We start from the raw sequence: 25,380 nt of genomic DNA, 5'->3' as shown, positions 1-25,380 counted from the left end.
TCCCTCTTAGCAGGAAGATCAACCTAGGCCACTTTAAGTCATTGTTAGATGATCTAATTGATGGCTCTTATTTTTGGAAAGTGGTGCTTGCTTAATATAAGGACAAATAGTTAAGTAGTTTTCTAGCTCATTGCTGGTTTCAAACTGATATTAACACTAAACGGACTACATTATTAATTTAAGTGAATTATTTGAACAGCAACTGTATAGAATGATTCTGTCCCAAGCTTTTTGATCCAAATGAGCCAAAAGAGTCCAGCCTGATGATCTGATCCTTGCTGTGTTCACGTTGATCTCTCGGTTTTTCTGCAGGAGCGTCCCTGAAGTACACTGTGCTCTATCTGTTTGGCCTGGCGTTGCCATATGTCCACTTCATGTTCCTCATCTGGGTGGTGTTTGAGATTTTCACACCCATCATGGGTCGCAGCGGCACAGAAATACCCCCTGAGCTGGTGCTGGCTTCCCTGGTCACCCTGGCAACAGTCTTCCTCTCCTCCTTTTTTGTGAGTATTGCCACATTATGTACAGCAGTGATAAACAAAACTGGATTTTTGTTGTCTGCAGAATTACCTTAAAATCACATTGATCATGTGTACTCTGTCCTGCATACATTCCCCAATTCACAACCAAACAATTTGGTCAAGTTGATGGCAGCAGTGTTTTGTTTGAGCATTTACTGACATTAGTTACTTGACTTCAGATAAGAAAACCAACAGCTGTTTAAAGCTGACTGAGTAATGTAAAGTAATGTAAATCTTGCAGATGGTAGCTTAGTTTTTTTTTTAGATAATCTACCATTTCACTAAAAACTGCAGTGTCGATTGTTCCTCCACGCCAGTAACATATTTTTCTGTCTGTCTCAGCTGCATTTCATCTACTTGGCACGGAGCACTAAGTGGATCCTGGCTGGTCTGGGCTCAGTCTTCATTGTCACGTTCATGTTGGTGTCCAGTGGGCTCCTCTTTCCTTATTCAGGAAGTCCAGACAGCCCGCGGCCCAAACGAGTCTTCCTGCAGGTTCAAAAACACACACACACACACACACAGAAACCTAAATATTTACTCTAAACACATGCATTTGTTCCATTTCTCTCTAGACAAATGACATAGAAATCACTCATATTTTCACATTTTTATCTTTACCTAAAAACTAAACATTCTGTACATTTCTGTGTTTTCCACTTTGGATTTTGAAGATATTTGACCAGTTTTGTAAAAATTTTATACATTATTGAAACTGGGGGAAAAATATCCTCCATCCCCCATTCTTAAATGGAGGACTCTTTCATGGTTGGGAACAAAACATCCAAAATAAACAGTGTTGATGCCAGGAAAAAACGGCTACATCAAAATTGTAAAAAAGTTTTGTTTGGTTTCAAATGACCACCCTGCAGTGTAGCTCCAGCCTGCACGATTAAAATCTCTTGTTCGGAGCAGGTGAAATACAAAACCCCTCTATTGCATGTTATTTTTGTAACTAGGACACCGAATTCCATGACATCTCTCCACACCTGTTTTCCTGATCTAGAAAACTCGCTCTGATTCGACCCCTCCACCTGCTCATGTTAAGCTCCATTAAGTAATTCTGGCAAGAGTAGAAAAGCACTCCATTAAACAGCTGTAAAACAAGGCAGGTTGAAGTAAAACACGCTTAAAAGAAGCAAGTAACTTAATTTTTAAAAATGTTTTATCCACACCCCTGCAGCATACAACGCGGACCTTCTACAATCTCCAGGGCCAAGTGGAGAGCCGGGACTCAGGTCTGTGGATCAACAGTTTTGACTACACAGGTATACAGCACATCACCCCACACATCCCTGAGATCAACGACAGCGCTCGCACCCACTGCCATCAGGACCGACCCTTTTGTGGTTACCCCTGGTTCCTGCCGGTGAAGTTCCTCAGCAAGTCAGTGACACAGCCCTGCAGCTGACAGCATAGTCTCAATGCTCTTTGTTTCATTAGCTTATAGACATTTATACATACTTAGTGTTCTTCCTCGCCTCAAGTATTTTGGTGCATTTGCAGGAAAAACTGGTACCTTCCTGCTCCAGAAGTGTCTCCCAGCTCTCCAGTGGAGTTCAGCCTGCAGTCCAAAGAAGACACCAGCTGGGGGACCATCAAGATGACCTTCAGCGTGAAAGGTCAGGAGCACTTTATGTTTCCATAGGTTATCTTTGTATGAGTTGCAAGCAAGCTGTCATGTGACTTCACTTGGACTTGAGTCATATGACCAGTTCAGAAGAGGTAATGGCTGATGACAGCAGCATATTCTCAGCCAGCATACTGAAAATATCCAGTGACACATCAACTGTTATGGAGAGTTTACAATCAGCACTTGGTTGTCCAAGTTCATTTGATTTTAACTTTCCTTGGATACCTATGACATGAAAGACTGAGAACATTCATATACAAGTTCAAGTTTCCATTTTCATGTCATTGTTAGAATTTGAGCACATTCAGTTTTGGGTTTCTAGTGGCGAGCAGATTTGTAACCCTCACTGTACAGCCACTGTCACAGATATAAACTGTCAATAATGTCAGTCATTTTCCAACTGGCTGATCTGGATGCATTTGTGTGCACATACCTGCATGTTAACTTGTGGACTTGTGTCTTGTCCTGTCCCGTGCAGGCCCCAGTCACATGTCTCTGTATCTGATGCCTCACCGAGGAGCCACCCTCTCTACCTGGTCCTTCGGTGACGGGACGCCTCAGCTAGATCTGAGTGGAGAATATTTTGTCTTCTATTCCCATGGCCTCGACGCTCCCACATGGACCTTCTGGTTTGAAATACAGGTAGTGCCTGCAGCTGAAGGGGCATTCTGTACTTTTTGTACTAATTAACATTTCATATCTCTGCTCTGTTTCATGTGAATTATTCAAACTGCTTTCTGTTTTCGGTCATCTGTGAAGGGATCAGTGTCACCCAGTTTTGATAGTTGACAAAACTTTCTATTGATGTAAAATATTGAAAATGTCACTAAGTAAAGTTTGACATTTTGGGAAACACACTTATTCACTAATGTGTAAATGAGTGAGCTTTAGAGATGCTGGTAGGTGGATTTGTTTACCTTCAGACAGAGCCAGGCTTGCTGTTTACCCACTTTTCCAGTCTTTATGCTAAGTTAAGCTTACTGTCTCCTGGCTCCAACTTCATATTTAGCATACAGACAAGAGTGAGGTATCAGTCTTCTCGTCTAACTCCAAACCAAACGTGTATTTCCCAACATGTCAAACTTCTCCTTTAAGATTGTTGTTCTTGCCCACAATATTAAATATATAAGGTACTGCTGCATCTGCTGCAGCCTGCAATCCATCTTAGTCATTATTTTAATTACGCACATTTCTAGATTTATGCTAAACATCACCGTAGGACCTCAGTCATTGATGTCTGCAGGAGTTTAGCTTCCTGTCAGAACACAGTTGGTCTATGTTGCTGTTGCTGATAACCTTTAAACTCCAATTCAGAAGATTAACATTTTTTGAATTGCATGGGTTTAAACAAACCCATGACCTTTTTAAAGACTCTCTTTAAAAATCATTGCATGAGCTAAAACACATGCAGGTATAATGAAGCTTAAGACAAGGTGATTCTTCTAGAGAGTTGTAGAGCAGCTAAACTCAAATTGGGCCAACGGAGGACCGTGACGTCTCCATTGGCTAAAAGAAGATGGTGCTAGAGATTGTAACTCTTATTCTCTTATTGTACATCCCTGCTGCTTTCTCTGACAACATACAATGGGACTGTTAAAACTAAATACTGCCAGCTAATACTTCTAATATACAGCTGTTGCTAGCGCGGAAACATGCCTACCAATTTCTACTAATGAAGATCAGAGCTCAAAGTTTAAAAATGTTTCAAGACCTTTTGGACAGCACAACATTTATTTAGTAATAACACGTCAGTTGTATATTTTAATTGCTTACATGATACTTTCCTGGATCTGTTTAACGTTTAGCTTGTGGAAACAAGAACAAATTTTAGTCTTTGTGTTAATGCTATGACTCCCTGTAATAGTGTATTTGTATAATATTTTGTTGTAAATAAAGTTTTTTTTTTTTTAAATCACTGGCTGCCATCAACTACAATGTTTGCACATGCGTGGTACAAATTGTGCGGGAATAAGTACGCGCATGCGCAGAATGGACCGACCCTACTCAAAGGGAACACGACTTGAGGAAGGCAACAGCCAATCATAACAGACTCTACTGTGAGGGGGTGCGGGTTGAGGGGGTGTAGCTTGAGGTGCTACAGGCTGCAGCCAGACCTTATAGGATAAACTGCTTCTCTGGTTCTGGTCCTCTCACATGTCAACTGTCTGTCTGACATTCTTTCTTTCTCTCCCTCTGCCAGCCTCCCAGGGACCCGGACCCATCAGGCCCCGAGGGGATGATCTCTGTTGCCATCTCCTCCCACTATTTCTTTGGGCAAGACCAGAGGACTGCTCAACTGGAGGAAATCCTCCGTAGGTTCCCCGCATGGGCTTTTCCTTCGTCTTGGGTCAGTACCTACGACATGTACCGATACTGAGGGCGCCACACATCAGAGGCTGACACTGAGAAGAGCTGAGGACTGCAGGGGCCCGGAGACAGACAGATCATTTCAAAGGAATAATACTGAGGACCAGCCCTGCTGCCTTTTCACTCTGACACAAACACACACACACACCCTCCCAGCCTGCCTGAGAGAACCCCCATCACTGTGTCAGTAGGCTTAGTAGCTAACCAAGCAGGAAGGTGCCTGCCAGAGGTAGGCTGATCCAAAAGCTTACAGACTGACTAACTCACTGTCCAACGGCCATCACAAACCTCATGCTCACCCCGGGGATAATGAAACAAAGGGGTTATGATTTATTTTGTACTCAATTTGTTGTGCCTTTGCTTTACTCACACTCCTCCTCACTTTCCCCCTTGCTCACTCCCTCTCATTCTAACATGCTAACAGCCTGTATGAAAAATGTCACATGGCTACCTCCCCTGCTCCCTCTTCATCTGCAAACCACTCGAGTGGCCCGAGTGGTCCTCTGGCGTCCTCTGCGAAAATCACACACCCGCATTCTGCACTGTAGGTGTAGTAACATACTGATGGATCTGTTTGGGAAGGGGAAAGAAGTTTTCTTTTTTTTTTATCCTACCGCCGACTTTAACTGGAAACGTTGACATCTTCAAAGTCGCTTTTCACAAACACACACTACTACATACTATGAGAAAATAGTTTTTGTATTAGCTCATCAGTTAACTGTGAAATTTCTCACTATCATTCCTCATTAACACCACTGATTAAGCCGCAGGTCGTTCCCCTGTGTTTCATTTAAGAATGCCAAAAATCTTCTTGAATTGTCAGAGACGCTGGCATGCAGATGCAGAAAACTGTGCCTGTTAAATTAAACAGATGGCTAAAATGTACAATGTCAACATGTCCTCTTTAAAGGAGTAGCCTTCATGAAGATTTTGCGCTGAGGGCATATTTTGAGGTCTGAGTTTTCCCTCTGATGTGTAACTTTGGGCTTGTGTAATTGTAACTGTAATAGTATTTGTACATGTTTTCAAACTTCACTTCTGCTCTTGCTACGGGCGTTCTCCAGCAGCACCAATGAATATCTTCTTGCGATGAAAGAAAGTAGAGACACAGTGATTCATTTATCAATAAGTTGATCAAAAGAAAATAACCTGCAACTATTTTATTGTTCGATTAATTGTTTTAGTTTGTCGGACAAAAACATCTTAAGACTTGATTATGGGAAGAAAATTGATCAAGAAAACAATTGTCAGTTGCAGACCTAAAAGAAGGTATCGAGTCATGGACAGTAAATGTACATCTTGGCTGCAGACCAAGATAATCAAACCTAATCAGAGTTAATCAGACCTTGATGCATCTTCAGTCAATTGAACCACTAAAATCACATCAAAACAAAAAAAAACAAATAATCTCTGCTGTAGACAGTAATTCTTTAGTGAAGTGTGAATGGAGCTTGTGAGTTAGCTGACCCTGCTATTTGACTCCGCGTTTCATCTGAGAAACATATGGCTAATTATAGACCCAGTGAGGAGTTGCACTGCGCTCAGCATTTCATTTCCATTCTCTCCAAGTTGTGCTAAAATGTGTCTTAGAAATGTATAATTATGCATTGGTGCTGATGCAACCAGCTTAAAGTGTTAACTATAAGCTATAACCACTCATTTTTGTGATGTGTTGCTAATCTTATATTTCACCGATGTGGAGCTGCAGCTTCTTTTGTCTTGAGCCTAAGTATCACAAACTCAGTCCAGTTTATATGACATGGCATGTTACAGTTAGGGCCGGGTTATACTTGAAAAGAAGTGGTTTGTACGATGCGTCGTCCTCACACATCAAAACAGCCATCACAGAGAGGGGGAGGGGTGATGTGGTTTAAAATGGGGGATAACAGGGCACATCTTTATACAGTCTCATCTGGAGGACGTCCATAGTGTTGCACTTTGTTGTTCCCATGAGAAATGAGTTGTGCCAAGAATGAAAAAAAGAGAGCTGGAGAAAGAAGTTAAATCCCTGTCCCCTTTCTGACCTCCACACAGCTGGCCAATCACCACGTGAAGTGGGTGTGAATGTCGGATCGTCTGTTTCAGAAAGTTACAGAAATTTGACCCGGGAGAGGGAGTTTCTGAAACTATTCAACCGTCCGACAAGCACTTCTGACGGAGTATACTGGCCCCTTCAGTATCACCACTACCTCCACAGTGATCACAACCGTGTCCGACATCAAGATAACAGCTGTTAATGTTGTTGTAAATGTTAAAGACATGAATGTTGTTGTTTGAAAGATTTAAATGATTTGGTTAGAGAGAGAGATTACTTTGATGGGTTATAAAGCATCATCATGTTCACCTCTGTTTTCTGCTAGCAAAGTGGATATTTATTGATCTATCCGAAGAGGTTTCCACAGCCTATTGAATCTCATAGCTGTGTTATCAGAAAATCAGGACAACTGTCGTCTCCCTGCCTTCAGTACCACTCTGACTTGACTCCCCCTATATGTAATCATAAGTGGAATCAGGTTGTCAGTTACTTGAGATTGATTTCTCTTGGAAGATCAACTTAAGTAGAACCATCTTTTGTCCACTTTGTGTTGCACCTGGTGACGTGTGGTAGTGATCCATATTGTCTGTATGTGAATTGTTGTCTGTTGGAAAGTTTAAACCTAAAAACCATCACAGCCTTCAACACTTCTTGGCAAGTTGAAAACAGATTGTCCCACAATGCTCATTTGTTTGTGCATAATCTCACTACAAGGTCCACTCAGAAGCCATTCTGGAGCTTTCGACTGTATCTCATGATCATGATCAGCACGTGGAGTTGACTAGTTTGTCATGGAAATGTAGATGTTCAAAAAGTTTCTGATTTCTTGGCCATGCCAGCTTATAAATTGAGAGTAAAAGTTGAAAGTTAATTCTTTTTGCTGTTTCAATCTTGTTTCTAAGCATGAACAAAAACGATCTGCTGAGGAAGATGTTGTGATATAGAGCTGCTGCTGAGTGGACCTTAGGGCGATGTGTTTGGTTTTTTTCTTTATCCAAATGATCTTCATCAGCTGACAGGAGCATAAAGACATGTCTGGCCTCAGTGTCCCTTGAATTTAAATCAGACTGTAAGACGCAAAGAAGAAATTCATCTTAAAGGACCAAACCTGTGATTTTGGTACATTTTTGCTATTTAAGACCGATTATACGTACTTCACATAACCTTCTGTAACAAACGGTGAAAGCAGCATACTTGTTTGGATTTGTTCAGGTTTGATTTGCATGTTGTGATCGAGGGAAAAAAACAGAAAAATAAATTAGGAAAAATAGTTGGCTATAATGTAAATGTGTTAAAACATGAGTATGGTCCTTTTTATCCATATTTAATCATTTCTTTTCCACACAGTCATAAGTCAGCAAGAGCACCTTGCTCGCTGTCTGAGGTTTCAACTAATTGTATTTAGGTTTTGTAGTCCATCAGTAGGGCATGGATAATTAATTAACCCTGTTGTTAATGAAGCAGGAAATTATGTGTTTCTCTTTTTGGCTGACTCACAGCGTGTCAGGCTTTAAAGTTGCTCGTATTAACCTCACCGTAACCTGGTCTGCACAGCACAGCAGTGCTTGGAAATCTGAACCTTGAATGTGTTTATCTTTTCACAACATGAACGTTTTTACTTTACTGTGGACAGAAAAAAAGGAATCGGGGCTTCTGAATTGTCGTATCTTTTGTTCTTTGATTGAACATCTAATGATGAGAATCTGTTATTGCAGCTGAAACAAGCATGTATTTGAAAAAGACCTTCAGGAAAAGAAACCCACACACACACTGTTGTGCACGTGCTGCTTTAAGTAACAGAAGAAGATCTAAATAAAATGATTGATATGCAGTGTGTCTTTGGGAGAACAAGTTTTATTAACAAATGTAACTTACTATTTTTCTAAAACTCTGTTTTGGTATGTTTGAAAAGCATGGAATCGGAGGAGGTGGTGCTCCTACTGTTAGACTAAAGCGTACGTCGAGTGCTGCTAGAGAGCTTAACAGAGAGAGAAAACAAACTCCTTGTAGGATAAAGTGAATTTAAATAGTCACTTGTCGGCAGAATCTAATGTATTAATAACTTAGTTTAGACTGAGTGGCTGACCAAGCGCTGCACAGTGTTTTTTTGTTGTTCAGAGTAAACTCATACATGGACGTAGCTTTATCTTCGTCACGTGTAACCGTCACTCATGCACACAAATGTTAATATCAGCTTGGGAAATTAACAGTTTAGCTGAAATCTCTTCTGGGATACATGTTGAAATGTCTTAACGCCTGTTGTTGATGAATGTCCTTTTTTATTTTTATTTGTCAGTTTCGTTATCATTACCTGAACTGTGTTTTGACCAACACTATCTAGGCCTAGTTGTTCAGTTTTTGTCCTGAAGGTTACATTTAGATTTCTTTTTTTGAACAGGACAGATCATTTGGTTCTTTTTCATGATTGATTTAACACTTTTTTTCTGTCAAAATGTTGTTTTTTGTTGTTTTTTTAAATTGCATATTTGTCAATTGGAATTAAGTGATTGATAGGACTGCTGCAGTTTGGACTGATCTGGTTACAGGGTGTCCATCTGTTGAATGGACAGGATGATTTTACATTATACAAAAAGGTTGAATCAAATTAGGACTTACAGCAATTAAAATGTTCTTTACATTAACGTTGTTTGCTTCTGAGGTTGTATTGCAGTGTCAGTCAAAATCTGACGACTTGACTACTGACTACTTTCAATTTGTGACCACTGTACCTCTTTGTTATTGCAGTTTTGCCTGTTTGGCATATACATTACATAATAGTTATTAATTTAGCTGACGCTTTTATCCAAAGCAACTTACAATTGCTATATATGTCAGAGGCCGCACTCCTCTGGAGAAACTAGGGGTTAAGTGTCTTGTCCTTTGTCCACACCAAAGGCATGTCTCATCCACTGCTCTATCGACACCCCACAGATAAGTGTTGGTTGGAAGACCAGCACAATACCAACTGAGCTATCCAATACGAAGTTTGTAGTAATGACGCTCAACACCGTTCTTTTTGATGGTTAAATAATTCAGCAGTTAGACTGATGCAGCGGTTTGGTCTCCTCCGTAATTGTAGTTGTCTCATGTAATTTTGAAAACACACATACTTTTGACTGCCTGACATCTGATTTTACACTGAACAAAATTATAAACACAACACTTTTGTTTTTGCTCCCATTCATCATGAGCTGAACTCAAAGATCTAAGATGTTCTCTATGTACACAAAAGGCCTATTTCTCTCAAATATTGTTCACAAATCTGTCAAAAATCTGTGTTAGTGAGCACTACTCCTTTGTTGAGATAATCCATCCACCTCACAGGTGTGGCATATCAAGATGCTGATCAGACAGCATGGGTATTGCACAGGTGCGTGCCTTAGGCTGTCCACAGTGTACCTACCCAGCCAGATTCAAAATTAAGTACTGTACTATTACTGTATGGTATATTCTGAATTATTGCAATCTTAACTTTTGTACTATTTTTGGCCATCTCTATAACTTCAGTGCCCAGACAGGTGAATTTCACATAAAAAACACTGCAGAAGATCCTTTCTTTGTATTTTGACTTGAGTAAAACTGAACCAGCAGAACTTCAGTTGGAGTTCAGTTATTTACACATGAAAAGACAGATCAGGAGAAATTCAAATTTGAACACTTTTATTCAGTTATGTGTTGCATTGTTTAACCATTAGACATATTTCATTAGTGCGGAAATTTAGAGCCAATTGCTTCCCAATTACTGTGTGATTTTGAAGAATGTGGGACTAACTGGAGCACCCAGAGAAAACCCACACCACCATAATTGGACGACACAAACTCCGGGAATCCAGCACTCGCCTTCTAGCTATGAGTCGCACCATGGAGGTAGCTATGAGAACTCAAGTCCTGTACCACAACCAGGTAAACTCCTACTTAAAACTTTAAATGATATGTTAGGGCCTACATTTTTTAACCATTAAACAGCATTGCAAAGGGTGCAGCAATGGCTTTGCCCAAAGAGGAGAAGAACCTGCAGATGGACCTGCGGTTCTTTCTGGCATACTCCGGTGACATATGAAATGCACTGGTCAATCAGTGGGTATTCTAAACGTGTGCAAATGAGCAGCATCACTGCACTAACCCACCTCTACAGGGACTTCAAAATGTCCTCAGCGTGGTTTATAGGAATCTGTGGGTCTAATTCATCATAATTTACATGACCCATTACATTTAGTTGACTCTCTTATCCAACGCAACTTACAATTGCTATATATGTCAGAGGTCGCACGCCTCTGGAGCAACTAGAGTTAAGTGTCTTGCTCAGGGACACCTTGGTGTCTCACAGTGGATTTGAACTCAGGTCTCTCACACTAAAGGCATGTGTCTTATCCACATCCCCATCACCACCTCAGCTCTTCTCATATCTTTTCAAACAGTGATGGGCTCCCCCAGGAGTCCTTGAGGGGGTTCCAGCGGGTCACCAGCAAAAAGGGGAATCATTTATTTTCACTATAATTCCTTCCATAAGTAACATAGTGACTGAACTATTTTGGTCATGGATTTCATACACTTTCTGGAATAAAATATCTAAAAGCCAGAATCCTATCAGATGGGCAATCCTGGGACAAAATCTTATCAAATGGGGGTCCGTGGTCTAATTTGTGTCAGTTTAGGGGTCCTTGACATGAAAAAATTTGAGAACCACTGATTTAGGAAATGTATAAAATAGCCAAGAATTAAGGAGGCAAACTCTTCTGAACACGTGGACTTCAGCATGCGCTCTGCCCCATTCCTTGCGCACGGTCTTGAACACAAGCTCGGTGTGGTATTGAAGGGTCTCTGAGGTAATTTCATAATCATAACCTACACGATTGAGCTCTTCCCATATTTTTTATGCAGGCTGTCAATGATTGTCACTGAATCTGTCAGGGTCCATGTGGATTTGGGCCCTGCTTTCTTGAAGAAATTATATAACAGTTTCTCCTCAGTGTCCTGACATGCATTTTGGTTTCCAGCCTCTGTTCCCTGTATATTCTCAGTAGCTCATTTGGTTATTTACCCAGGTAATGAATGAAATACTCAATATTTTCATTCGTTTTAGTAGGCTCTCTGCACTGCCCAACTCCGTAGAGGAGACTGGGGATGGTTGTAACACTTTTTGCTTCAGTAACCATAATCGGCTGATTTTTTTTTAGCCAGAAATCTCAAACTTTTATACAAAGTACCCACATCTGTTCACTACAAATGGGACCAATTCAATCCTCTACAAGAATATCACAGACCTCGTGAGTTGATTTCAAATGCATTGTGTTCCCTTGTTACAACTTATCCCAATACCGGGGTAATACTGGGTAAGGTGTAACAATAAGACAAAAGAAGCAAAATACATGCCCCACTATATGATATGCTTCAAAAACAAACAAAAAAAGGTAGTGATATAAAATAAAAATGTTTCTCTCTCACTGTAACAGACTATGTCTGATGACATGTATGTTTTTCAAAATTTATCCAGCCTATAGAATAAACTTACTTAACAGTATACTGCTACAATGTACTTAATTAAAGAACGTATTTTTACATCCTTATGTCTAACAAAAAAGAGGTCTGTTTCTGTGTGTGTCAATTTGTGTATATTTTAATCAGAGTCACAGTGCTTGAAGTGGACCGTACTCACCGGTACGTGGTGTACCAGGACTTTCTTTTGCACACCGGTACTTCTCACAAGCTGTTACACTTCTTGCATTCGCCACCAGCGCAGACGGAGAATGGAAAAGATTGACTGTTGATACACACGCCAACATGTGAATGGGGAGTACTGGTCACAATGCTGACAACTGAATGCTGGTAAGCCTGGAGTGCAGGTTTGGTGGGCCCAGATTGCAAAGGGCAATCTGAAAATATTAAAATCAAGAAAGTCCCTAGTTTTATGTATAGGGGATGGTTGTGACACTTTTTAAAGAAGTGTTACTACCCACCACACCCCTGCCAGCCAATGTTTAGCTAGTTGTATTGACATAGTGGTTTGAAATTAGAAAGTAAAAAAATGCATCACATGTTGCCTAAGAAACTACATTTCAATCTAATATTAATCAAACAATTTTATCTGCAATAGAATAGATGGTAAACAAAATACAGCCTTCGTCAAAAAAATTATTTTCTGACCTCAAAATCTGTTTTTTCTCTATATATTCTGAATGTGCCTGTTTCCAGCCTTGACAACCACCATGCCTGATCGGGGAGAAAGTAGGTAAATACTGAAATGATCACATAACTCCTATCTTATCTCTAATTGGTCAAATTGGCATTGTTACAACTCTCCCCCATGTTACAACTATTCCTGGTCTCCCCTATTCAAGCTCTTAAAAACGAGGTCTGGGAGGTATTTAAAAGCACATGGTGTAATTACCTACGGGGCTGAGCTCATCCCCGTAGGGGTTCAATGATCATATCTGGATATCTTGTCTTCCCCCCCCCCCAAGAGTGTGTTATAGGCCTCCAGTTCTGATACAACCATTTTAAGAGCAGTAAAACACAATGTTGTTTTCAACAGGACAAATAAAAGCAACAGGATTGAAGAGATAATAAAGGAACTAGGCAGGGGGCTAGAACAAACAATTCCATTTTTTAATATGTTATATTAAAAATATATTATATTTTTAAGAGCATGCTATGATGGGGGGATTTAGCAAAGCAACACTTTGTATATATAATAATGATAATATTAATTAGAAACTCATGTAGTTTGTTATTTAAGATTACACCAAATTGGACAGAAAAGCAAAAACATTCTATATTTATGAGTTTGGAGCTTAGTCAATTGTGTAAGGATCTCCATAAACGTCTCATTGTCACATATATAAAGACGTGCTCCGTTGAATTGCATAGGTGGCAGTAACCTACATCAAACTTGAATCTTGTTTTAAGTAATCTGTTTGAGGGATAAATCTTATTTACAATTTTAATGTATTCCTTTGTGTTTAGGAAGAAGTGGAAATTTTAGATATTTTCTTCTAATAGCCAATATTTCAGTTTTTCCATTATTACTGAGGTCAAGAGTCCTCCTTGTTACACCATTATCAGATATTGCCTCAGAAATGTATTGTGGGGTTTTTTGCTGTAAAAAAGTCAACATAGTATTTATATCTTGTAATTTAGGTGTATTTTGTAGATTGCTTTTAATTAGCCTAACTGAATAAATGCCAATGGAGTGTTTTGTGTCACCTTAGGTTTTTTTCCATGGAAAGTCATCCAATCTAAGTGTATTACCATTTTCATCCAACAGATGCACAATTGACCGTATTCGTTTCTTCATCCAGTCATCCATGAATAATGCTTAATCTGACTGAAATTATGTTCTGAAATTAGGCTCCCAATTTCTTGAACACAAGCGAAGTTAGAGATAACCATATCTCCTCACCATTCTTTAGAAATGATTGAAGCCATTTCACTTTCAATACCCCGTTCATGGTTTCAAAATCTATTGCTTTAATCAGCCTAGATATTTCCATTTTTGTTAACAGCGTTCTTCCAAACAGTGTCATGTCTCTTTGCACACTGTAACAAATTGCTGTAGTTTCTATACAGTAAAAATTTACAGTAATATTTTACAAAGGTTAACTGTAAATCGCAATGCATTATGGATGCATTATTCAAAATAACTACAATTGTTGACAGAATTTTCCCACAGTAACATATTGTAAAATTACAGGCAAACTGTTTTAACTGTAGATAATCAATATTACAGTTAAAGGCTGTTGATATCGGATTAAGTTGCAAAAGGTGGCTTGAAAGAGGAGTTCTTCCTGAGCGGGGGCGGAGCTAGACTCTCATCACAGTGGGGGCGGAGCTTCATCACAGGGCCCACCTGCTACCAAATCATTTGTACCAAGATTACATTACCCTGGACTCACTTGGAAAGTACAGTGAGTCTGTCTTTGTCACGGGCCGCCGGAGCTGATCGCAGCCATTCTAGTCAATGCTTGTGTGAGTGTGGGGTGATATATAATAGGGTCTGTCCCACAGAATTCCCTTGATGCATGGCGGTGAAGAGAGTTTTGTTAAATATTGCTAATAAATTTTTTTATTTGTTTGACATACAAATGTTACTTTATGATTTTTTTTTTTGTTTTTTTAAAACGTGTGCTTAGAATATAGTGTTTTTTGTTGGTAGTTGTCATTCTTGTGGTTTTGAAACTAGGAGTGAAGGGACTGTTTCGGCTGCTCTCTCTTTTTTTAAATGTACCTTGTTACCAAAGACTGTGTATAAAAAGATTGTTACTTGCATGTAATAACTTGTGTGGCTGTGAGTACAAGCACCTGACATAGCTGAAAAATTTTACTGAATTTCTGTAAATGTTGCGTTGCAGTGCTGATTTTAGTTTTATTTGAAAGGTGTACATTATCTAATACAATGTTTATTAGGCAAATAACAAAATCTAACTGTAAAAGGAATTCTACAGCAACATATTGTATTATGATGTTTTAACAGCTATTTAATTTACTGTATGTAATTTGGACAGAATACAAGATGTTGTCAGGATTGCTGGGTGTGCAGAAGGGGTGAGAGCCCAAACGCAAGACACTGTGAGCTGAGATTGAGTTCCAGGGTTTATTTATCCCAAGCACGACAAACAGGCATGAACAGAACTCACGGGTACAGGAACTGGTTACATCCAAAAAAGCAGCAACTGGTAGTACATACAACAGCCAACTGAGCAAACATGCAACAAGGACTAAACAGAAACACCAGGTACATATACACACAGGGACTAACGAGCCGGGCGGGAACAACACAGGGCAACAACGCAGAGAGACAGCAGGGAAAACAGAGAGAGAGGCAGGCAGAGACAACAGGGGGCAACAGAGAGAGAGGCAGACGGAACACTTGACAGGCAGACATGGGGGCAAAATAATAACCAACACAGACAGAACACATGTAACAAAATACCAGACAAGTATCTAACTCAGACAATAACAGAAATTCATGTAAACAGACAAACACCGACCAACTATAACACAGGGATCATAACAGACCAAACCTAAACGAGAACACAGAACTAGAACACAGAGTACCGAGCAGACTAAACCAAAATGATGCAGAGAAAGAACTAGAAGCAAATACGACATGAACTAAGGCACAGGACTGGGAACAAAGACATGGAACAAAAACCCAGACTCCCCAACAAGACACACAGACAGGACTGAAACCCAGACACAGAGGAGCCAAAATCAAAACACAGAGAAGACATGGCCAAAATAATATAATCCAGACCAGCTCAGGACAGCATCGTGACAGATGTTGTAAATTAGATTACAATTAATTGCTGTTTTATTACAAAAATAACAATGACTTGCTGTAATTTATATACAGCAAAAACCTGTAAAATATATCCTGTAATATACTGTAATTATTATATAATAATACATTATTGGCAATTTTGCCAGGTATTTACTGTAAATTCTACAGTCAATTCGTTACAGTGCAACCAATTGTTTAGTGCTTTCTTATATAGGCATAGGGTGAGCTCAATTAGCACACAGCTACCCATGTGGAAATAAAAACTGTCAAAATTGATAACACACCAACACTGTAAACCCGAATAAGTTCAGATTACTCAAAATATTTGTGGAAACTGATTGCCTCATACTTTTTAAGTAGTGGTAATAATATTTTTGAGTCTTTGAGTCAACCTTAACTTAAATATAATAAATTTTTTAAAAACCTTTAATTTCCGCATACTAAATTACATTGAATTAAATTCCACTTAATAAATGTAATTTTGCACAACTTGTACTCTGAGGGAAATCTACTCAAAAAAATGAATTGTGCTAGACTCAAATACTAATGGGAACTCACTCAACAAAATTTATACTAGTAAAATTTACAAAATGCCCATTTTCAGATAGAAGTCCTCAAAAATACAAATACAACTCCATTATTACAATTCAGGTTCTCTTTATTAGTATCATCTTCTCACAACATCTTCTGTCATTTCTACATTTAACAGACACAAAATAAGGCACATCTTGCATAAAGCTGCTAGACAAAGTAACTGACTGCTTGATCAGATAATTAACCAGCAACAATTTAGATAATCAATTTGTTTTCATTCTTGTTTGCAATAATGTTGAACATTCTCTAGTTCCAGATTTTTTGGTGTTAAGTGATAACTTGAATCTTGAGCTAAATAAAATTTCCTTTTACTACTTCCTTTACTTTGTTTTGTGGAAAAAGTGACTGCATAATTTTATTCCATCAGCTGCACTTTTACTTAAATAATATAAAAGGGAGCTTTAAATGTGTAGTTTTATGGAATCATAAGCAAATAAAGATAGCTAATAAAGATTGTTTAAAATAAGGTGTCCCACACTATGTAAATTGTTAAGTCAGGTAGACGAGGTAATGGAACAATATCAAGGTTTCTGCAGGTTTCACCTGGTCAAATACAAAAGACTTTTAAAGACCTTTTGAAGACCATTATGAATGAAATTTAAGACCTATATCACAACTTTAAAAAAGAAATGCACAAAGGAAATGCAGTCACAAAATTACTTACAGAGTACATCAATGTATTCAAATTAGGGTAGAGTGATGTCTACAAAATTGGCATGGAAGATGTCAACAATGAAACATGACATGACATCGATAAGCTACGTAATTAACAAGCTGCCATGCAGTGCACCTGCTGACGTGAAAAATGGCTCACCGGTGGGGGGAAAAAAAAGAGTTCTGTGTCTTTTCGGTGACTTTATAAAAAATAACCTACTGCTGATGGATAAACTCAGGGGAGCAGACATGGAGACAGAGGGAAGCAGGGAAAGCCGGTGTGTTTGCAGTGAGAGACCAGAGGTAAAGGTGTGTGTGAGTGAGTACTGGGAGAAGTCGAGGCAGGCGCAAAGCAGGTACATTTACAAATAACAATAGAAATAATGTCTGTGGGGATTAAAACATACTTTCACAGAGTGGTATAATGTAAGAAATTAAGATGGTATTTTTGTCGGGGGTATTGGGGGTCCTCCCCCAAGAAAATATGTTTTCCAAAGAAATATGCAATTCCACATAATTTTGGAACATTGTTATTACCACATCTGTGAATAGGTAGCAAAATCTAGAGCAGATTTGGAATATACTACACCACAAAAGCTAAACTTGCTCAATAAGTCTACTGGGGTTGAATTATAACCATTAGATCTGGGAAAATTCATCTGGTTACTTTTGATACTCTCCACAATGATTTTATATTCATTGCGCAGCACCAAGCAGTTTTGAGCCTCACCACCTTATAATAGCAGGAAAACACTGTAAACATGACCTCAGAATCATATTGAACTGGGTAAGCAGGAGCTACCAGCTATGATGAGCTGATATCAAAAATTACAGACAGCTTGTGATATCGAGCCAAAGGCCTCTTTGTGGAGTGATATTGTATATAATTACTGTAGTATATCAGACAGTTCCTGTAAAAATTAACTTCACTTGGCACTGGGTGTTGCTGTTCGAACCATTAATGACGGATGGACAAAGATTTTTGTTGCTGAAACTGAACTAAACAAAGGTATTTAAAGTGGACCCTGAGTGTTTGTGTCCAGGGTTGATTGCTCACCAGCCTAGTTGGAGGGGTGTGAAAAGTGCTTGCTTCTCTGCAGGGTCTTCATGGCTTCCGTCAGAGCTGCACTAGCTTTGGTCCCGTTGAGAAGGGCTGTGTACAAGTTGTGTGTGAACAGTTTGGAGGCAGCTATCAGTACAAGCCACAAAGAGACGCATACACCCCTGCAGCCAAGAAGGCTCGGATCAGACCCACCACCCCGTCACCCCGCTGCTGGACTCCGGGTACAACCTGAGGGTGCCAAGGAGTCAGAGGTCAGATGGATCAGTCAAACCTAACTTATAACTTATATCTCAGAACCACCAATGTTTTAAGTTACAAAAAGTAAATGCAAAATATGTACTCCATTAAAATATACAGGACACACACATACATTACCCTTCCATTGGTGCAATGAGTAAGTAATAAAGGGCTGGCAGTGGAGGTTTGCTTCATGCTCTGACAGCTTCTTTAAAATATAATCCCCACGCTTCCTCTGGTTGAAATCAATAAAATAACAAATAATAAAGAGTCTACAGCCATATTAGCCTCTGTGAGGCTGTACTTCAGGCACAGTGGTGGCTTGTGCTAAATGCTCAAATCAACTTGCTCATTAGTACTTAACACTAAGTACAGGTGACACTGTTTTGTAGGTATTACATTACATTTATTCATTTAGCTGACGCTTTTATCCACCTTATAATGGCAGGAAATCACTGTTAACATGACCTCAGAATCATTACAGATAGGACAGTTCATGTACTATTTAGTAGTAAGTAGTGTTACCTTACTGCTTTTCTTTCACAGCCCTTTCAAAAATGTTTGGCAGTCATGTTAGCTAGTTAAATCTTGCTTTGTTAATGCTTGTATGTTTCTGGAATATAAGACCAACACCAAAACATTTATCTAAAGCTCACATTAAACTGGGAAAACACTGCAGTTTTAAGGTGCATCGCATGCTCATGGACACAAGAGCAATGTTGCTGAGACATGTTGTGTTGGTTTTATAGTCAGACAAAAAATTTGCTTCACCTCTGCTGCTACAACTCCATCCTAGGGGAAACACTGATCGGTGACGGATCGGAGCACCCTTAATTAATGAGCACACTTATTGGTTGTGGATCAGGTATGAAAATTTCATATCACGATTATAGTGACCGAAATTATCACAATTATCACGGTATTGTAAAAATGTGCCAAAAATTAGTCGACCGTCACAGGTGTTATGCCGAATTTTGCATGCCTGCCGAGAATTGTATGAAAGTGCATTAAAGTTCTGCTTTTAAACGCTATACTATTCTTTGTGGGGTTCATCAATAGTTAAATGATCAGTATATATTTTTATGAACGTTAAGAATCGTTATTATTACACAAGTACCATTTCTTGAAACATCTGGCGTTAACCGCGTTCAAACAATGTGAACAGCAGTGTCCTAAAAGAACCTTAAGTGAATGCATAATTCGGCAAAACAGATGTTGTAGGCTACCTGCCGAAATTTGCATCCACCTCTTTTAAAGCGTAACAGACGAGAGGTGTATGCAATTCACGGCTGCAGAATTCGGCACACCTGCGCTGCAAATCACCACCACACCCCGTGGGAGTAAGGCCTGATCATTGTTCTAAGCTCACACAGTCTACCAAAGGTAGTACAAAGTCAATGCAAAGACGCGTAGAGCCGCGATTTCCTGTCGGGTGGTGCAAAGATGAAGCGAACTAATTTGTGTGAGTTGATTTTCTACTCAAGCGAGAAATTCACATGATGCTGAGTGCGATAGCCAATCAATGTTGAGATTGTCCGTACGTCACAGACAGCTTCCGAGCGTTGTGTAGAGAAGGCCAGGGAGGAGCAGGGAACAGCGCTCCAGCTTTTGAAAAAAAAAAACCAAACACTGGACATTGCTGGGAGAAAGGAAAGCGAGGAGGTTAAACTACCTGGTGAGTTCAGAAAATGTGTATGCAACTTTATTCCAGCTATCGTTGTACTTTACCGGGACCAAGATAGCATAGCCCTGATCGATCCGAACTCCATTCAGAAAACAAACATTTTAGATGATAGTTGTTGTCCTGCTGACAGACCTGACAAAGCATGAATTCATGTGTTTAACAAATCTGCATCATATTGTAGTTCTTTCGGCATCAGTTTGATCCATTTAATCACAGCAAATTGTTTACTTTAGGATCATACAGCTGTAGTAACGGTGAGTTGTGTTTATTCCGGGTTTATTCGCGTTGTGTGTGAACAGCGATAAAACCCCCGTGAGGAGAGCGTTGCGTGGATTAAATTCGCGTTTGGTTTGCATGCTGAATTAATCTACCTGGGCGTCCCGCCCAAGTAAAGCCTATGTATGGGAAAAACTGAGGTAATACAATGATCCCGTGGACAATTACATGAAAACAAATAAGTCTTTAGAAGATAGTGATAGTAACTGCAATGAGCCCAAGAACTGACAAATATGGAGGAGTCTGTAGCGTTTCTAGATATGCTGGTTGGTTGACTCAACTGCGTAACGTGTTATCATGTATAGTGGATGAATAGACTCTGCTGACACACACGCCACAACATGTAGAGTTTTTACAAGTGCAGCCAACACAGAGAGCTTCAGTTTACACAATGTTGGCAAGTCAGACAGACAAAAGCTAAAAGTTTACTCACCCTGCGTTCACTATAAGGTTATTTTCTTCAATCAAGTCAGTGTTTTCTCTAGGATTTCCCCCCACCGAAAAAAAATTTGTTACACTTCACAAAACAATGGGCAACAAATTCCACTCTGTCTTAGAGATTTAAACCATGGAACAGAAGGCAGTTGCCTTGATACCGTAATAGACAGCTGCCTCAGAAGGCATCACTTTCAAGTGAGCAGCTGTTAGTTTCAAACAGCCTTCTAGGGCAGCACTTACGGCAATGTGTGACGTTAGCACGCCGTCTTGCGTCTCTTCTAGCTGTCAAAGGAGACGCTAGCCTTGGCATCAGCTAACTATTGAAAAGCCAAACGGCTAACAGACGCCTCAGAAATCATACTGAACAAACTTGGTTGTTACAGTCACGGGCCATATTATAGTTCAGTGTTTATTTCACGCTAGATTTTCAAAAATCAAAGCGAGAAAACTACTAAAATTTTTTTTTAATTTGTCATCATCTTCTTGATGACAATCTTGACCAACTTTCGAAAGGTCCGGCGGCCGCAGCTACGCTGCTTTATCGGTAATAGTCAGCATCAAGTCACCATTAATGCTGCCTTAAAAACTGGCCATTACTGGGGCAGCTTGAAGGCATCTCAGGAGACCGGAAGGGATCGTTTTAGCCATTTTGAACAGCACTCGATGCCTCGCTGTCCTGTTAAACACCTTCTGAGACAGCAGTTTAGCCCGTTTCAAACACAGCCCATAGCAGCCTTTGCCTGGTTCCTGTGAACATCTTATAGCTTGAACAAATATAGCTTTCCTGTGGAATACAAGTACAAACAGCATCGTTATAAATTTACTTCATCTATAAAAACTGCAACAACAACAACAAAAAAAGCTGTAGCCAAAATATTTAGGAGAGAGCACAGGCATCTTGAGTCGATGATAAACTCTGAAGTAGCCGCTTTTTGTCCTGGAAAGCTCCGGCAGGTTCTGTGGGTTTAAGGGAGAGTGGGCTACAGAGGGGAGTCTTCACTGTCAATGACATTTGAAAATAAGGGTCATTTAAATAATAAAAGTACAATCTTATACTGTTACTATTTTCATTATAATTTCATATGGTTTACAGGCTATAGGCTTTATATCATTTTAAATAGTGCCAGCAGGTTTTTATTTTATAAAGGTTAAAGAATCAGGAGATTTACTGGGAAACATTTAAACAGGAGGATACTAGGTGAGTAAGGGAAAATATGGGAGGGTTGACATGAGGAGTAGAGAGGAGTAATTTGGAGCTACATCCACACTACTACGTTTGAAAACAAAAAACAAAAACAGTTTTATAACAAATACAATCTTCTCCGTCCACAGCTGCGTATCAGAGTTGATCTCTGTCCATATTAAAAACTGAAACACACATCAAGTGGCCTTGCGCGTGCCGGTGTAAACATGAAGCAGATTGTCTTGAAAGTTTGTCTGGCGAGTATTGTCTCATCTGAACGGCTTTTCTTATTGGCCTTTTTAGTGACCACCGGTCAAACTAGTTAAAGGCATTATCGGCCGATATGTTTCCTGGCAATAAAATAAACAGTTGTCATTTTGTGATACTTTATCATCTGTTAATTTTAATACATTGATTTTAGGACTAATTAAATATACTGTATAATGCGATAGGATAAATAAAAGGCTTCAAATGGACCCAGTGATCTGTATCGGCAGATACTGCTTTCAGCAATCTGTGATTGGTGATTGGCCCAAAAAATACTGATTGGAGCACCTCTACATTACTGTATGTAGACTTATTTAGCAAGTTTAGCTTTTGAGTGTAGTGTATTCACAATCTTACTTTATTGGTATTCACAGATGTGGTAATATTCCAAAATTATTTTTTTAGAAATTTTTACGTCTTACATTACAAGCATGTTTTAATCCCCAAGACATTATTTTTTTTATTTCAAAATGTACATGCTTTGCGCCTGCCTCGACTTCTCCCTGCACTAACTCACACCTTTTACCTCTGGTCTCTCACTGCAAACACACCGGCTTTCCCCTGAGTTTCTCCATAAGCAGTAGGTTATGTTTTATAAAGACACAGAACTTGTAATTTTTCTGGATATTTCCACCTGTGATCCTTTTTCACAGCAGCAGGTGCACCGCATGCCAGCTTGTTAATTACGTAGCCTATCAATGTTATCGTCCAGTGATTCATTGTTGACATCATCAGGATTTTTCCTGCATAGAGAAATTTTTGGCGCCAAAGGAAAATCACCAGGGTCAAAATGATCAGAAGTGAAGAAATGTTTCAAACATTCCCCATATGTGTTAATAGTCAGTAATCAAACAGCTTTTGAGCAAGCAGAAAATAAACTTAAATACGACGTCTTGACTTCCAGCAGTCACCTCTCCTCTCACCCACAACGCTTTTTTTTTAAACACATGCAGCTGGCGCTGGATTGATAAATCAGCTGCTGTCACCTGAATGCTCCGCTACGAAGCTTGTGCTACTAGGAGTGATGACTTCCTGTTATTTCTCTCAGTATAAAAGAAAAGCAGTTTATGCTTGAAGTGTACCAGTATTCATGGAACTCTCACGTTTACATTTTACTCTTTGTACTCTCCTCTGCCCTCTCCAGATCAGGTTTTCTGGGCACTACGTGACACTCACCTGTTCCCATTCACTCCTGCCAGCTCTCTATTGCTACGGTTTTATTTGCATAAACAAATGAGACTAACCACCTTGTAGAGCATTTGTCTTGCACTTAATGACTGAAAACAACCACAAAATGAAACGGCTGTTTTGTCCAACTGGAATTAATATTACTGTACTATTACTGTACTATTATCTGAAATTATAAATAATACACAAACATTAGCACTAATCAAACCTTAACCACAGTGGTGTAGGCCAATCAGAGGTTTTATTTGTGAAAAGCTGACTCAACTAAACTATTTGTAGGCAGATTATCAGAATCAAGTGTAACATGTAAATATATTATACTAACATTACTTTACTTTTATACCTTTACTCCAGGTTGTGGAGATATATTGTTTATGAAATGGTCAAATAACAAGATGTATAGGTTTTGGTCATATGACAACTCATTGCCTTTACTGTACGCATAGTCACCCCCCGAAGTCCCATTCTGAGCCAGGAAAACCCCTGAGCGAAATAGAAGTCTGCAGCCTTAAAATTTGGCACATTGTTCTAAATTCAGCTCGTGGCTGAGACAAACCAGCCGCTTCTCCTTCTACCAGGTAATGTTACCTGCAGGCAGTGAATAACAGCGGGGAGGAGGAATAATACAGACAGAGTTTTTATTTTTTCTAAACATCACTCAGTATTATCGGGGCTCGACAAAAAACATTTGGTAAAAAAAAAAAAAAAACTCAACATCCTGCAGTTGTTTTGCAGCTCTTGGCGCACACCGATGTCCAATCCAGAGTTGTAGTTATGTGACGAGAGGTTGTCAAATGTTATTTCTCTAATCTCCATCATGCAGCAACCTCTGGGTTCTCTCTAAAACTGGATCGTAAAGAACTCTGAGAAAATGTGGCTACTTCTCAGCTGATTTATTACCTCAGTAAACACTTTCCTAATGACTATATGTTCTCAGTCGCTAGTCTTCTTCAACATTATTCATCATTCTCAGCATTAGGGCGGCAACTAATGACTACTTTCGTATTCGACTATTGGGTTAATAATTTATTCAATTAGTTGACCAATCACAATTATTTTTGTCACCCCCTAACTCTAATTAAACCATTTAACTAATTAAATATCTTTCAAGTGAATCACTGATCTCCAACACACAGCCTAACTAGCTAACGTTACCATTAAGTGAACGAGGTTTACTATTCAGAATGAACACCAGTATAAACGCTAGGGGGATACCAGGCATGACAAGACAGCGTAGGCTCCTCCAATAATTCACTGATTCTATGCAAACTTTAAAACTTAACTGTTTAACAGATTTTTGCTTTGGAACTATATAAAATAAGAGCAAGTCTATTTACAGTCCCCTTTCATACTACTTCAAAAATGCTTAGGTTTTAGGTAGAGGAATGTGGCGGTCAGCGCTGATATTGTGGCGGCCCGCCACAAATAAATTATCGTAGAAGAAACACTGCCTGTCCTCTGTTGCTGCTGCAGTGGTCTGACTAACTGTGACCAGGGCACTCTGTGGGCGGGACTGGCCGACCTGTCTAACCGCGCTGCGGCTTGTGGAACTTCTCAACCCCGAAAACGTTTTGAGCACATTTTCGATTCGCCATCAACTTTGGCCAATATTCAAATTCTACACGGTTGATTTGTCGCCTCAAAGCCACTCAAAAGTGTATTTAGTGATTAAATAGCATACAAAACTTGTAAAAACAAAAGCCGTTCTGCTGTTGGCCTCTCTCCGTTACTTTAGGCTTCTCGCGTGAATGCTTCTTCTTCGTGAGTAGTCTTACAGTCAAGCAGTCATGGCAGATGGTGGAAGCAATACTGCCCCCAGCACTTCCTGTAGTGCACAGGGTACCTGCAGGGTCTTAAAAGTATTAAAGTATTACATTTCGTTTACCAAGGTCTTAAATTTGTTCTTGTCCGTCCGTAGGATTAAATAAATGCGTTAACTTTAACGAGCGCTAATGAAACG

General features: G+C 39.5%; 1 protein-coding gene across 2 annotated transcripts in view; it reads left to right on the top strand.

Annotated features, from left to right (window-relative positions):
- The window catches only part of LOC119914348 (endoplasmic reticulum metallopeptidase 1-like), a 30,440-nt gene extending 21,242 nt beyond the window's left edge, over positions 1–9,198 (top strand). Inside the window, exons 10-15 of one of the 2 annotated variants that reach the window (XM_038733602.1) lie at positions 313–503; positions 864–1,016; positions 1,705–1,907; positions 2,028–2,143; positions 2,633–2,796; positions 4,355–9,198. In XM_038733602.1, the coding sequence (XP_038589530.1) occupies positions 313–503; positions 864–1,016; positions 1,705–1,907; positions 2,028–2,143; positions 2,633–2,796; positions 4,355–4,531 (1,004 nt within the window). In that variant the 3' untranslated portion in view covers positions 4,532–9,198. Of the gene's footprint in view, positions 1–312; positions 504–863; positions 1,017–1,704; positions 1,908–2,027; positions 2,144–2,632; positions 2,797–4,354 lie in introns of those variants that run through there. The other variant, XM_038733603.1, reaches the window with a different exon arrangement.
- The last annotated feature ends 16,182 nt before the right edge of the window (positions 9,199–25,380 follow it).

Source organism: Micropterus salmoides, unplaced genomic scaffold, assembly GCF_014851395.1.
Source record: "Micropterus salmoides isolate LMB-PRFRI ecotype aquatic unplaced genomic scaffold, ASM1485139v1 Ms_hic_scaffold_20, whole genome shotgun sequence".
Taxonomy (NCBI): Eukaryota; Metazoa; Chordata; class Actinopteri; order Centrarchiformes; family Centrarchidae; genus Micropterus; species Micropterus salmoides.
Note: the sequence above shows the minus strand (reverse complement) of the source record. Positions and strands in the feature narration are given on the sequence as shown.